Source organism: Nicotiana attenuata, chromosome 7, assembly GCF_001879085.1.
Source record: "Nicotiana attenuata strain UT chromosome 7, NIATTr2, whole genome shotgun sequence".
Lineage (NCBI taxonomy): Eukaryota > Viridiplantae > Streptophyta > Magnoliopsida > Solanales > Solanaceae > Nicotiana > Nicotiana attenuata.
In genome coordinates, this window is record NC_031995.1 from 113,718,637 (window position 1) to 113,733,573 (window position 14,937).

Consider the following 14,937-nt stretch of genomic DNA (forward strand, 5'->3'; position numbering starts at 1 on the left):
ACTGAAGCACTTAAGAAAGAAGCTGATAACTTTTGGTTTACGCAGACTAGCCACGGAGCTTGGATATGGTTTCCCGATCGGAGATCCATGGATCACAGACGGCCCTTAACGGCTTTTATTTTAAGCAATTATTCGCTCCAAGACGCACGGCAAAACCTTCGTTATATTAAGATTGTAATTGATTTATTTTCTCAATATTTTCAAAAAGAAAAGAAAAGAACTGCCACAGCTAGCTACCACTCAAAATTGGAGCAATATTTATATATGCTCCAGTGGTGGAGAACTTTGGTACATGTATTGGTATAAGACCATAGAAGAAGAATTGCTAGATAACAAAAATGTAGACTTCAGCTTTAGTTGATAAGGATTGTTACTCAACTATAGGTCAGGTGGAGCCAAAATTTAAAATTTACGTGTTCAAGATTCTAATCGTTTTAAATTATTGGGTTCTAAATTAATAATTTAGACATACTCAATGGATTTTATAGATAAAAACAAGGTTTGAATCAATGCTACTGAATTCGGCCGAATCCGCTCCCAGAACTCGAGCTCCGCTCCTGGCCACCAGAAACATATATTCTTCACAATTTCTATTGAAGTGTCGATGTAACACATCAACATACTTGGATAGCTCTTATATTGATAGCTTACTTTGGGTAAGGTCCACTCAATAGAATAAGTGACTTAAACTAAATCTTAGGTTTATTCTTCTAGCTCTTTTGAGATATTGAGATGTTTATTTTGTTACATTCAATTTCTTGTAAATGAAAAATTCAATTGATAATGTAGATATTTTTTAAGCGGGTTCATATGAACCTGCTTCGTCAAAAAATTATATAGGTCTATTTTATCTTTCTCTGAGAAAATATAGTAGTAGAACCCACTTGATCTAAACATAGCGCACACCTCATTAGTAAAGTGGGTTCAATTTTTTTAAGAGATCCTGAATTCTCGATACCAATCAACAACAAGTGCAACTCTTTTTCTATATAAACTATTTCTATATTCATTAGGAAACGAAAACCTACACATTTTTCTTTTTCTTTTTTTTATCCTTTAAATGAAATTATAATCTGAAAGGAGTATACCTAAGCTGCACGTTTTGCTTCTTGTTTTTTATTAAGTGAAAAACCTATTTATTAGTACATTACTTCTTCGTATGTTTGAACCCGCTTGATGAAATTTTGGGTCCGTCATTGAACCCCATGTGATGATAACGAAGTAGACAACAACAACAACAACAAACCCAGTAAATTTTCACAAGTGGGGTTTGGGAAGGAAAATGTATACGCAGATCTTAACCCTATTCAAGTAGGACAAAAAGACTGTTTCCGATAAACCCTCGGCTGAAGAGCAAGCATAAATCATAAGCGGGTAATGATAACGAAGTCTTAGTTAACTTAATAAATATAAAAGGAAGGAGGGGGGGGGGGGGGCAGGGGCGGATTTATGCTTACCGAAGCGGTGTCACGCGACACCGCTTCGTTGGAAAATTTTACTAAATATATGTATTCATACTGTACGGAAATAGATAAGTAGGAAAAAATGACACTACTTAACATAAATTGTGTCTTGGTGTGTTGGTAATGTGCTTGATTTTTCTCTAAAAGGTCAAAGGTTCAAACCTCAACTAGCACATTTTTCTTTTGCAAATACTCAGGACCTTTTGTAACTTAAGACTCAACAAAATCAATAGACTAAGGTTATTTCTTGTCTAAAGGTATGATAATCAAAGTTATATTTTAATTCTCTTGTAAATTTCGACACCGCCTACAAAAATTTCTACGTACTCCCCGGTGGTTGTGAATGTGGTCCCCTCCAATACAACTTACTCATGTTTGTTTTGTCATTATTTTGAAATGTTAGGTAAGAATCATGCTGTCTCTTCTTCATTACTTCCCTTTAGGATAGGTAAACCAGTAAGATGATAGGTGGGGTTGGATTGTCATACCTCGGAAACTTATGGACAGAACGGGCAAATGCATAGATAGCCATTTTCAGGGATATTATTTAGATATTAGTTATTTTTAGAGATGTCATTCTCAGGGTTTCATTTCTACCAAGATGGGGTTAGTAAACCTTGTGGTCCATGGCCGATATATAGGCACACATATATACAATGGCGAATCCAGAAATTTTCATAAGGGTATTCAAATTTGGAAAAAGTGAAAAAAATTCTCCGATAAAAGGTATCCAATATATGTTATATACCTTTAAAACCTAATAGTTTACTTATATACACAATGTAATTTTTCGAAAAAGGGTGGTCACTCGGGGAAACAAAGGGGAAATTTTTCTTGAAGAAAGCACATGGCATTGAACATATTTGATCCAATGGCTACTTTTTGAAAAAAAAAAAAATTGTAGTTTAGTTTGATCGTGATCAAGATGGCTAACATTTTCAATTTTGTCCACCACTTATTTATTTTTATTTTTTGATTTATTTGTTCCCCTTTATTTATTCAAGAAAACGTCATGGTAAATAGTTTATTTATAAAACTTTGCGTTGCAATATAATATTCTATGTCATGGCATCATTTAAAAGTTACTGAATTACAAAAATATTTGGCCATAATAGTCTATACATATAAAGACTTTTTAGATAATATATATTAAAGTGTTAGATCACTATAAGCGACAGTATTAAATAATTTGAAGTGTTCATGATACGATGCCATAGTTTTATTTGATTATTTTCTCACAAAAAATGGATTATATATTTATATGACATATATACAAGCCAGTTTTAGAGTTATACAATATAATGGAGAATATATGAATTAATAAAGAGCCATAGACTATTCTCTGTTTTATTTAAATTTTTAAAATTTGGACGGGTTAAAATAAATTCAAATAACAAAATAGTCAAGTCATGATCGACTCAAAATCTCAAGATGGATAGGTCAATTGTATTTGAATTAAAAGTCGTTCCTAATTTATCATAATCAAGTCTTAGGGCCCGTTTGGCCATAAAAAATATCGATATATTTTTTTTTTTCAAAATCAGTGTTTGGCCATAAAATTTTTAATTTTCACATTTTTCGAAAATTTGAAAAACTCCAAAAAATTATTTTTCAAAATTCACTTTGAATCACTCATAAAAATTAAAAAACAGCCCAAAATTATATTCATGTCCAAACATAACTCTAATTTTCAAATACCATTTTCACTTGAATGTTTTTTTATATATTTTTTTCCGAAATTTTACAATTCTTATGGCCAAACGCCCACTTAGATTACTTAATAAATATGAAGAGGGCCGGGTGGGGTTGGGGGGTTGTTGGGGGGGGGGGGTATGTGGCCCCCTTGAATTTAGCTACCTCATCTCTGTGTGGGTGTGGCTTGTTGTACCTTGGAGACCTATGGCTGATGTTCAATTTTACACACACACACATATGGACAGGATGGAGTTAACTAACCTTGAGGCTCATGGCTGATATATGGACACACGCACACATAATTTTCTTTTAGTTACCCAAAAAAAAAAGGATTTAAGTTATATATGTAGTAACTATATAAAAATACACACACATACCCACCCCTTATGTATAAAAAAAATGGATTTAAGTTATTTGTTATTGCTTATATTTTCATCATTTTTTAAGTCGAGGGTCTAACGGAAACAGTCTCTCTACCTTCTTAAGGTCGGAGTAGTCTGTGTATATACTACCCTACTCAGACCCCTTCTGTAAAATTACACTGAGTTTATTGTTATTGTTATGGCGTCAATACACATATATTAAACTCATATATAAAGTTTGTAGGTAGGAAATTGGCTAACCATAGAGACCTATGGCTGAATTCATTTCACACACACACACGTGTATATGTGTGAGTGGGTGTTTTTTTTTTTTATATATAAATACACACACATACCCACCCCTTCAAAATAACTCTCTATACCAAATTACTTATTTTTTTCTTTTTCCTTCTATTTTTGGAAACAATTCCATTTCTTGGAAGAAACAAAAATGGTGCAAACAACAAACTTTAGTGACTTACCAGAAGATTTAGTGATGGAAATTTTCTCACGATTGCCTGTGAAATGTCTTTTGCAATCCAAGAGTGTCAAAAAAGACTGGTATGCCCTCATTGAAAATCCTAGTTTTATTCAAAAACACCTTAACCATCCCAATAATCCTACAAATTATTTTGTTCATCATTATTTTCTTGATACAATGAAATCTGGTTTCACTTTATTTTATGAACAAAACCAATTATTAGCTAAATCCCATTTGTACCAAGATGTTTTAAACACATCTACATATTTGTGGGAAATTCTTGGTCCTTTAAATGGTATATTTTTGCTTTATAATGATCAAGAAGAAGTAGCACTATGGAACCCTTCTACTAAAGACTTTAAGCCTTTTCCAATATGTCAACCCTTAAATTCCCCTTCATTTCATTTGTCTTCATATAAATTTGGGTTCGGAATCGAACCCTCGAGTGGTGACTATAAAGTTATCTGGATAAGAGATTACTGGGACGATTATTCTGAAAACTGGTACTCTCCTACAATTATTTCGGTTTATACGCTGAGTACGAACTCTTCGAGAAATTTCGAGGAATTCAATATTTTTAGTCGTGACATGGTTAAATCAAGTGGTAACACATACTTGAATGGATTTTACTATTGGAAGGCATGTAAAAATGATAAAATCTTTGCTTTTGATATGAGCAATGACACAATTCAAGAAATTCAAACACCAAAGTCATTTATATCCAAACAAGGGGATTTAGCATTGTTCAATGATTTCATTGCTATGTATATTTATGAGCCAATAATTATTGGTAGAGAAACAAGTATTGACATATGGGTAATGGAGAAAAAAGGCTATTGGACTAAAAAGGTAAGAATTGGCCCTTTTTGTAATATCAAGAGGTCAATTGGTTATGGAAATAAAGGGGAAATTTTTCTTGAAGTTAGTACATGGCAATTGGACATATTTGATTCTTGTCCAAAGAAAAACAGAATTCTTGGCCACCAAAAAAATGGCTACTTTTTGCAAGCCTTTGCTTACAAAGAAAGCTTAGTTTCTTTGAAAAAGAATTCATTTGTAATTTAGTTGATTCTTGATAATGATGGTTAACATTGTACACTTCACCACTTTTTTATTTTTATTTTTTGATTTATTTTTTCTTCTTTATTTATTCAAGAAAACGTCATGGTAAATAGTTTTATTTATAAAACTTTGGGTTTCAATATAACATTTTATGTATGGCATCATTTAAAAGCTACCGAATTATAAAAATATTTGGCATTATATTAATAGTCTATACATATAAAGACTTTTAGATAATCTATATAATAATTTGAAGTGTTCATGATATAGTGTCATAGTTCTATCCAAGAGTCAGTTTTTTTTTCCTTAAAAAAATGGATTATATGACATGTAAGTGATAGATACAGGTGAAGTTAGAGTTGTACAATATATTAGCCAACCAAAGCGGCATGAACTTTCCTCTTTAACCCAAAAAAAAAAAAAAAAAAGAACAAGTAGAAGAAATTTACTTTACGTAACAGTAAGGCTGATTTTTCACTTATATACCTAATATCTTTCTCATATTTTATCGATGTATAGTTCACCCCACCATCTTCAAAGTTGCACGCGAAATGACTGATACTATATTTAACAGCCCAATCCACAAATAATATTTTAGGCCTAGGCGCGCAAGATTTTAAAACGCATCACTAAAGTCTAAGGCTGCTTGTTTACTTATATACCCGACATATTTCTCGTGGTTTATCGACGTGAAGTTCACCCACCATCGTTCAAGATTAATGCGGAACTGATATTGTCAACCACGCAGTTCTAAAACGCACCACTAAGGTCTAAAACTTATCTAAGCGAAACTGATATTGTCAACCACGCAATTCTAAAACGCACCACTAAGGTCTAAGACTTATTTAAAGTCAGCAACTCTCCTACTATGTTTTATGGATGTTAAATTCGCCCGCCTGAGGTGTCGCAATATGTGCGCGCCACCTTACATAATCAATTGAAAAACTGAAATCAACATCACTCAAGCAGACATTGTGTATATAAGACACTATATCCTCCCATCTAGTACTCGTAAACGCAAACGGTCGATAAGTTATGTTACAAGCTTTAACCTTTAATCCTCGAGACTTATAAGCAGTAACGCGCAAATAAATAAAACTAGTAGTAGTTGCCTTATCTACCATAGTACCTCTTCTTGATTGTTACAGTTGTGTTTTAGCTCAAGTGAATTTGTATACATAATCTGTAACTCAAGAAAGCTTAAAACTCACTAACTACACAGTCACTCAATATTTAGCTACTAACTACTCAGTACTAAATCTGCTCAAAATCAAACATTTGCAAGTCAAAAGACTACAACATCTGGTCTTGCAAGCTTCTCCGTGTGCACGTACCTTTCCGCCTTACCTTGACGCCATTGATTGATCTGTCGCGAGCAAAAGAGAACGGATATTTGCTCTTCGCCGGCCATTCTACTATATCTCGTGTTCATATCTACCGATGAGATACTTCTGTCTTCGATCATCCACACATCAAGGGCAACTCAAACTTCTCCTCATACCTCTCAATTTGTCTGTCGCCTTTTGCGCTTTCGTTTGCACTTTCATTTTCATTTCATCAAAGTACTGCTACCATAACCAGTTTTGAAGTTAATAAATTTGACAAAGCAAAATTAACATCTTATTCGGGACTAAACCTATTATAACGTGCGATTAGTTGGAATTACCTGTTGTTTCCTTTTCCTCTCGAGCTCCGCCTGCAGGTTCAAAAGGAAAAAGAAAAACAAGAGAACTTTTATATAAGTTCCATGATATAATGCTAGCACTCTATATAAACAAAGATATATATGTTACTATAATTCAGTTTGAATGGACAATAAACCATACTCAAAAATTAAGGACATTTCTGCTATTATATTTACTACCAGGGCCTGTTTTAGGTGTGCATTCTCTTCTTTTAGCTGGTTTAGTTCTGCCTCAAGTTCTACTGTGTAAGCCTGCAGCAACAAAAATTAATAGTCAAATAGACAAACGGATACGCAGCGAGCGAAATTAAGGGAAAGAATTTTACCTGCTTTCTTGCTCTTGATCTTGCTGCTGATTCTCTATTCTTGATCATTCGCCTTTGCCTCCTTTCCACCACTTTCTCTACCGGACCGTCTATTATGCGTTTTCTTCCTCCTCTCATTCCCATTTCCAACCCATATTGCCCCCCGCTATCGACTTGATTAACGCATATTCCATCCGACGACACTGGACTTAGTGGCGATCCCATCCCGGCCACTCCTTGTACTTGCCCATACCCGACCCCGCCACCATTCCCCATTCTCCCGCCGTAAACAGCCGTTGGCTGTTGTGGGAATCCGGCACCCCTTTTCATACTTACCGGGTATATTGGGGCCTCGACCACCCCGGTCTGCGGAAGTGGTGGATAGCTAGGAATGCCAACTCCAACGCTGCAGGTGACTCCACCTAAGCCAATAATAGGTCGAGCCATAGTGGCCATAGTGGGATTGTTGCTGTTTTGATACATCATATATGGTTGCTGTTGAGGAGGTGCAGGGGCAGTTGCATTCTCCTGTTCGCGTACTACCCCTGCTTTCACCAAGAAATCCTCAAGTGTCATTTCACCAAATGTAACCTGTCGTTGAGCGGAATTACCCATGTCCGGGACACTGCTCCCGTTATTCTGATGTTGCTCTTTTTGGCTCTTATGAATTTCTGACCAAACTTCATCCACAGTTTTTCGACACAAAGGTTCCGGAAGCGTAAGAGAACCCTGTCTCGGCAAGCTTGGCTGCTTGGCAATAGCTTTCTCCAATGAAACATTGCTCTGTCCTATCGCAAAATGTGGTGTGCTAGTGGCTTCCCCTGTACTTGGTGCCTGGCTATGAGCATGAGAATGCGCGTGCCCATGCCCGTGCGCGGCATGGGCATGGGCGTGCGCGTGAGCGTGGGCTTGGTTTTCTTCAGCAGTCCAAATGCTGTTAAGGAATTCATCCATATTCATCGACCCGAAATTCTTGCCACTTTCACATAGGGTGTGTTGGAATTCGTCGAGAGTGAGGGAGTAGATCGATGCTTGTCTACCGAGGGACGGGAACTGATAGTTCTTGTGCTGGTTTTGATCTGGTTGCAATGGTGATTCAACCTCACCTTGTGACACCATCTCCGATTCTGGTACGCCCATTTTTTTGAATTCTTTTCCTAGTTAGAGTTGGTCCTTTTCACTTGTTCAAGATGCCTTTACGCCGTGATTAACTAAAACCTGAAATGTCAACTCTTGAAATTCAGAAATGCCAATACTTATAAAATTGGAAAGCTTCAAATCAAGTACTCATATATCAAACTCAAATAATACAAAGTTTGAGAAAGGTTATTACTCTATAATTTTGCATATACCCTCCAATAATTGAAGAAAAACTCGATTATACATAGTCCATTTATTCACGATTGTGAATAGAAAATTAACAATAATTCATTTCTCATTGCCTTTATAGATCCAAGGTTTTGAACATCAGGCCCCTACTCCAACTCCCTCCCCAAAAAATAAATAACATAAGGAGCCTAAGAGGCCCCTATGTTCAAAGGTTAAAGCTTCAATAAAGCAAAGACAAACTTCTATGTCCAAACAAAATATACACAAACAAGCACGCGCGCGCGCCCACACACACTCTCTCATTAAGAAAACAGAAGATTCCAAAGATAACATAAATATAGGTCGACGGAAGCTCGACAATTGTCGTTACTGGTTTAACTTCTATACACTGATACTGTACCGATTACAATAACACTAAGGAGGACAACTATAGTATAATCTTCTTTAAATTATCACGTCACCTAAAAAAGAAAAAAAAAAACATTTTCAAAAGATAAAATTGTACAGAGTGATACAATTGAAAACTATGTTACGCATATATTTTACCAAGTGCCTTTACCATACTGCCATGTGACCATAAAGTCACGGTTTCGAGCCGTGAAAATAACCTCTTGCAGAAATGCAGGATAAGGCTGCATACGATAGACCCTTATGTCTTTAGCATACTGACGACAAAGACGGGACAAAAATACTATACAACGGATTCATCTAACCGACCCCAACTTGTTTGTTATTGTTGTTGACTAGAATTTCAATCAAGATTATGAAAGAAATAGCTTAAAACAAAAAGGGATTGTTACACTCAAAAGCAACACATGGACTTTGTGGATCTAAGCAAAAGGTACTACTAAAATAGGAGCATATTTCTTGGCATGTGGGCTTAGAATGCCTTAGCTTGGAAACTTTCCACTTTTGTTTAACGAATTTTTATTGGGCAGATCTAAACATAAACTAATGAATTAGTCATAACTAATTCATACACTAATAAACAAGATGTAAAGAGGAAGACAGATAGACAGAGAGAATCTACCCTACCCTAAAAGGGAAAAAAATATAAAATAAATATAGATAGAGGGACAAAAAGAGAGAGAACATAAGTCAGAAAATAATATAAATGAATTGTTAGTATTACAATGAAAGTGACAAGAGGCATGATATTAGTTCACAATCTTGCAACTCAAGCAAAACCCTATAAATATTCCTTTCACTCTTAACACAGAGCAACACCCCACCCCCCCCTCCCCCCCCAAAAAAAACCCCCACCCCACCAAAAACACACACACAACATAGAGTATCAAACATGGTGTTGGGAGTTTCAGATCTTAGCTCAACTAATGGAAAAATTAAAGTAAGGAAAAAAAAATTACAAAGCTCAATAAAATCAAGAAAATAGACAATACCTTTTCTTGATTATTTTTCAGCTAGCTAAGCTTCACCAAGCTAATTTCAGACTCTTTACGAAGATGTCAAATGAAGAAGTAGAAATAAAAGCAGCTAAAAAACCATAGTAGCCATTACTTATATATACACATAAGTTGAGAAAGACAAGATTTGTGTAAGAAGAAGAACAAAGAACACAACCAAGAAATATATATATATGTGTGTGTGACATTTATTCAAAGACGAGGTTTTTGTTTTGTGTCTGCATTAGAAAGGACTAGGGGGTGGGGAGAGGGGGGGGGGGGGTTTAAGGTGGGGTCCATTTGGAAGATGTAAGCAAAAGGACTGAAACAAAGGCTAGAATAGAAATATGAGAAGTTCAAACCCAATACTAAGATAGGAAACTTGGGCAATGCATGTATCGACACGTATTTGACAGGTGTTGACTTGACAATCGCTCTCTTTTGGCTCTTCCCTCCCTGTTGTGCCACGCGTCAGTCATTGTTTCTTTTGTTTCCTTTCGTTTTTCTGGGTTAAAAATTGTTGCGTACTTTCTCTAGTACTATGCATGTCTTTTTGTTTAGGTTTCTCAGCGTTCAATAATCGTACTGAGGTCCGATTAAATTTAAATTCGCGTCGGAAAGTTTCATATTAAAAGGTGAAGTGTTCCGTAATAAAAATTACTCTATACTCAAAATTCAAAATTTTTACATAAGAACGAATGAGTACTTACCACTGTACTACAATCCTTATTCGTCCAATGAATGTCCTCATTATTTCACGTAGGTAATGTCCTTATCTGGATATAGCTCCTACTTCTGCCTTCCTATTTTCTGCTCACAAAATGCATGCTTTATTAGGGTTATTAATTATTAGCTTTAAAGGTGGATTCGCAGTTAGTTTTATATTTTAGGCTAGTAATATTAGATATTAATAATGAGATTTTGAGTTTAATTTTTTTATATTTAGTGAATTTTTTATTATAAAAATATGGTTTGAACTAAATTATTAAGGTGGTTGAATCGGACTAAATCTACTGGCTTCAGATTAGTTACTATATGCTCACTATCTTTGGATATAATGATATACTTGACTGGGCTCTAACAAATGGAGTCGAGAATACTTATATAAAGGGATAAAAAAATTGATTTTCTTTTTAATAAAGCAAGATCAGATCATCTATTATAATTTGTAGAGGCATAGAGCAGTATGCAGCAATACTATAACCTGTAACCAAAAGAGAACATTGGAAAGCTAAAATCTGATGATTTAAACATTTGAAAGCAATTGGATGGTTCGAAAGCCACAACTAAGAATAAACACAAAACTGGCTTGCAGTCAAAAGACGGCAATAAGTTCAAATACTGAATATATATTGGTCTCGTCTAAGGCTCAAAGATCTCTTCCGAAGCACAAATATAATGCTTATTCTTCCTCTTGGCTGCGCAACCTAGAAAGCTTGTTAGTCACAACCACATCAAGATATACAATTAAAATAATTATTGTTGGCCTATTTATGCAATCATTTTCAACGATTCCCAGCTTCCCATCCCTCAATCTAATTCCGCCACTAAACACGATACTTAAAAAAGGGACGTTAATTTTTTGAACTTTTCGTTTGATTTTAATTATGTAAGTATACATAGTCGATAAGTAATAAAGTACTATGCATAAGTAATAAAATAGTGAGTTGAGTATCAATCCGTTTTACCCTTAAAATTGGGTAACAATTAAACTTATAAGTGGTTTTAAGGATATGTTATTTCACTTGGCACAAACTGAGAAATATGAGAATTAGAGTTAGAAACCAATATAAAGAGCAGTTACGGCCTTCGAGCTAAGATCGCCTTCGAACCAACAGAGTGTGCTAATAAAAAGTATGAATTGAACAACAGAGCTTAAGAGAGAAATGTAATGTATTGCTTTGTTATGCGTGAATATGATGATTACAAAATGATTAGAACCCACTTTATATAGTAGAGGAATTTTACATACGGTACAATTCTAAATACACAAGGAAATCTCATGATTGGCTAAATGTCCGGTCTTGACTCGATACGTGCCGAGATTTCTGCCTCGATCCTTGCCCGACCACGGATATCTCGGCTTTCTGTTATTCGGTTTAGCAGGCTTCCTTCGATCCTGTTCGGTCTCTATCTCGCTTCGATCTCGATCACGACTGGTCTCGATCTTGGTCGGTCATTGATTCATGAGCTTAACAATCCATCTCCGTGCCATGGTTCGATATAACGCGGGGCCGAGCCTTTGTCTGCCACTCCGGTTTCGATTAGCCATACAAAATTAGGCAAGCCCGATTTTGACCGTATACAGATAGTCCCCTCATTTTTTGGAGTATAATGACAAGAAACGAATTGAATCTTCGGGCTTCCCCTCGGTTTACCATGACGTAAGCAACAAGCCCGACCATGACGTCAGTGACAAGTGGGCACTGAAACGTCCTGTTGGTTCGGATGGCGAGGCATTAAATGCCTGTCAGTTGTTGTCGGCCACTACTGGTTCTGTACCGTCGTCTTCAACCTATAAATGTATCTTTCTTCTTTTGCCCAAACTTTACTTTCAATCTCTTTCATTCTAATCTTCATAGTTCTTTGCATTCTTCAGAGCTTCCTATCTCCAGGTCTTTGAGTTTCTTTGTTTGTTCTTCCCAAAACACCAAATATTCCAATCTCTATTCTTCTTTTCTTACAAAAACAAAATGGCCAAAAAAATCTAAAACTGTTCCGCAAAAGGAAGCTGCTTCCTCGTCCCGGCCGGCCCGCGAGCAACTAGCGCCGGAGCCTCGCCCTGAAGAATTCGTTCCCGGGGGGTGCGTCCTTGACTCCGACTTCAAGGTTGAAAAGATCCCCTCGGTTACGGGTCGATGAGAGCCAATGTCGAGGTACATATGCACGATCACCAGTGACCTCCTCGACCAAGTTAAAGAGGACTGCAACTGGGTTGACAGGCACGTGGCGGTGCCCTCGCCTGAGGAGTCAATTACTACACATGTGGAGGGGTTTATAAGTGTCTGGACCCAGTCATTATAGACTTCTGCAAGAAGTACCAAGTGACCCTCGGTCACATTCACCTCTCCTTCTGGAGAATAGTGATATTGCTCCGCCTCTTTGTGAGCCAAGTTGATGGGCTTCCCTTCACCCTCGATCACCTCATACGCTTATATAGCCCCCGACTTTATCGAGGGGGACTAATAAAGCTTCAACGTCGGGCCTCCAAGGCACCTTTCTCGAGCATAGATAAGGACAAGGACCGGGGCTGGATGGGCCGATTTGTCCGAGTGAAGACCTCGGACTTGATCCCGGCCGAAGGTATGCCATTTCCGGAGAAATGGAATATGAGACTTAAGTAAAAATCCATCTTTAATTTCTGCTTATTGTCTTTATTTTTTCATCCTTTCTTATCGGTGTTTTATTTGGTGCAGTCGTTGCCTGGATGCCGGGTGCAATTCCCCAACTCGAGAACTAGGTCAGGAGTCTAGTATCGAAGTTGACACACGCTGAGCGCGCATGGTGTGATTTGGCGAAGGGTCGATGGTAGGCCCAAAACCATGGTAAATTTTCGTATGACTCGACAATTTTGACCATTGTTCGAATTTTTTCTCGATCTTACTCGTCTTTCTTTTGAAGGTCTCGGAAAGGACGTGCCAATAAAGCCCCCATCCGACGATGAAGATAACCTTCCCCAAACATCTGCTCCGAAGCAGAAGAAAGAGCGGAAGAGGAGAGGGTCTCTGAGCTCCACGAAGTCGGATGAGCAGAAGCCCAAAAATAGGCGAAATCGCAAGGGAAATGTTATCCCTCTAACAATGGACTCAGTCCGTCAGCTACTGGATGAGCCCGAAGAGGATGAAGAATAAGAGAATGAAGATGATTCTGGGCTGGTGGCTCGTGCGCGAGGCACCGAGGTTCGGAGAACCTTGGAACCGGTGGGAGTTGATACTGCTCTGCCTAGGCTTGATGAGGTCGAGGAGGAGACTTCGGCCCAAGTCCCCGAGCCAAGAGGAACCGAAGATGCTTTACCTCGGGGCAAAGAGACCGTTGAAGAGGCGGTGGACATTGGTGCAGAAATCGGGCTTGAGGCTCCCCAAGATGGAGGCAATGCCTCAAAGGACCCACTTGGGGCAATAGAGATCGGGGATTCCCCTTTGTTTCCTTCAGTTTTCGATTCGATAATACGCGACGCTCAGGCCACGGAAACTTGTCACGGGGAAGGATCCTACAGAGAGGAAGATCTTTTACGTGGTTATTTTGTTGGGGTAGAAGATGTCACCGGTATGATTGACTTGGAGTTTTCGAAGAAAAGCTCGGGCGAGGCTTCCTCGAGTTTTAAACTGACCAATCAGTTTTCGCCCCCCCCCTGTGCCGATCCCGGGTGCAAGCGAACAATCGTTATCACGGTCTCGGAGGATGCCAGGGTTCTTGCTGCCTCCGTAGGAGTGGCCAGCTACCTCCGGTGTTTGGTCACAAAAGAAGACCGAGCCCAGATGGACGAGGTGGGAGCGCCTTGTCTTTTCAACGAAGCCCAACAGGCTCTAAACCGAGTAATCCCTGATTTCCCTGTCAATTTTCATACTTAGATTTTTCTCCTTTTTATAACTTTCCATTCTATGTTTGCAGGCTTCGGTGCTTCATCACGAGGCTTTCCTTCGATTTCGAGGGGAGCTGAGCCGGTATGAGGCCGAGATCCGGAGGCTCACCGAGAAGAAGGATGCCTTCAAACTTCTTAGTGAGTAAAGAGAAATGGACGCTAAGAGCCTTCGAGCTGCTTTAGAGGTGGCCCAAAAAGAACATGCCGATCTGGTTGAGCAGGTAAACAGAATCTTTGAAGTTACTGAAGATGAATCGGGTGCTGTGACTAACGATCTGAACCCGCAAGTCCACCAAAAGATTGACATAAACGGGCAGCTCCGTGAAGAGGTAGAGACTGTAAGGATTGAGGCTGAAGTATGGAAAAAGAACATGGATCGCTTAGCCTCAGAAAAGGAGACTGCCCGGGCCCAGCTGGCCTCGACTGCAGTTCAGTTCCAAAATATAAAGGAAAAAACTTTGGCGCAAGCCAAGAAAATCGAGGAGCTCCAGTATTAGTTGGGTTATACAATTTCTGATCGAGAGAAGCTGGTCACAGAGCTCGAAGTGGCCAAATCAGAGGTTGAAATGAC

The 14,937-nt window shown here is 38.0% G+C and overlaps 1 protein-coding gene across 2 annotated transcripts; it reads right to left on the minus strand.

Annotated features, from left to right (window-relative positions):
• Positions 6,142–10,038, minus strand: LOC109229743 (protein ABSCISIC ACID-INSENSITIVE 5). 2 transcript variants are annotated; one of them, XM_019395294.1, is made up of 5 exons: positions 9,782–10,038; positions 7,074–8,270; positions 6,928–6,999; positions 6,730–6,759; positions 6,142–6,628 (listed from the first exon to the last, which is right to left on the minus strand). In XM_019395294.1, the coding sequence occupies exons 2-5, from the start codon at positions 8,190–8,192 to the stop codon at positions 6,536–6,538; spliced, it is 1,314 nt and encodes a 437-aa protein (XP_019250839.1). In that variant the 5' UTR covers positions 8,193–8,270; positions 9,782–10,038; the 3' UTR covers positions 6,142–6,535. The 2 variants fall into 2 exon arrangements, with proteins under 2 accessions (XP_019250839.1, XP_019250838.1); XM_019395293.1 differs by having other exon boundaries at positions 6,142–6,631.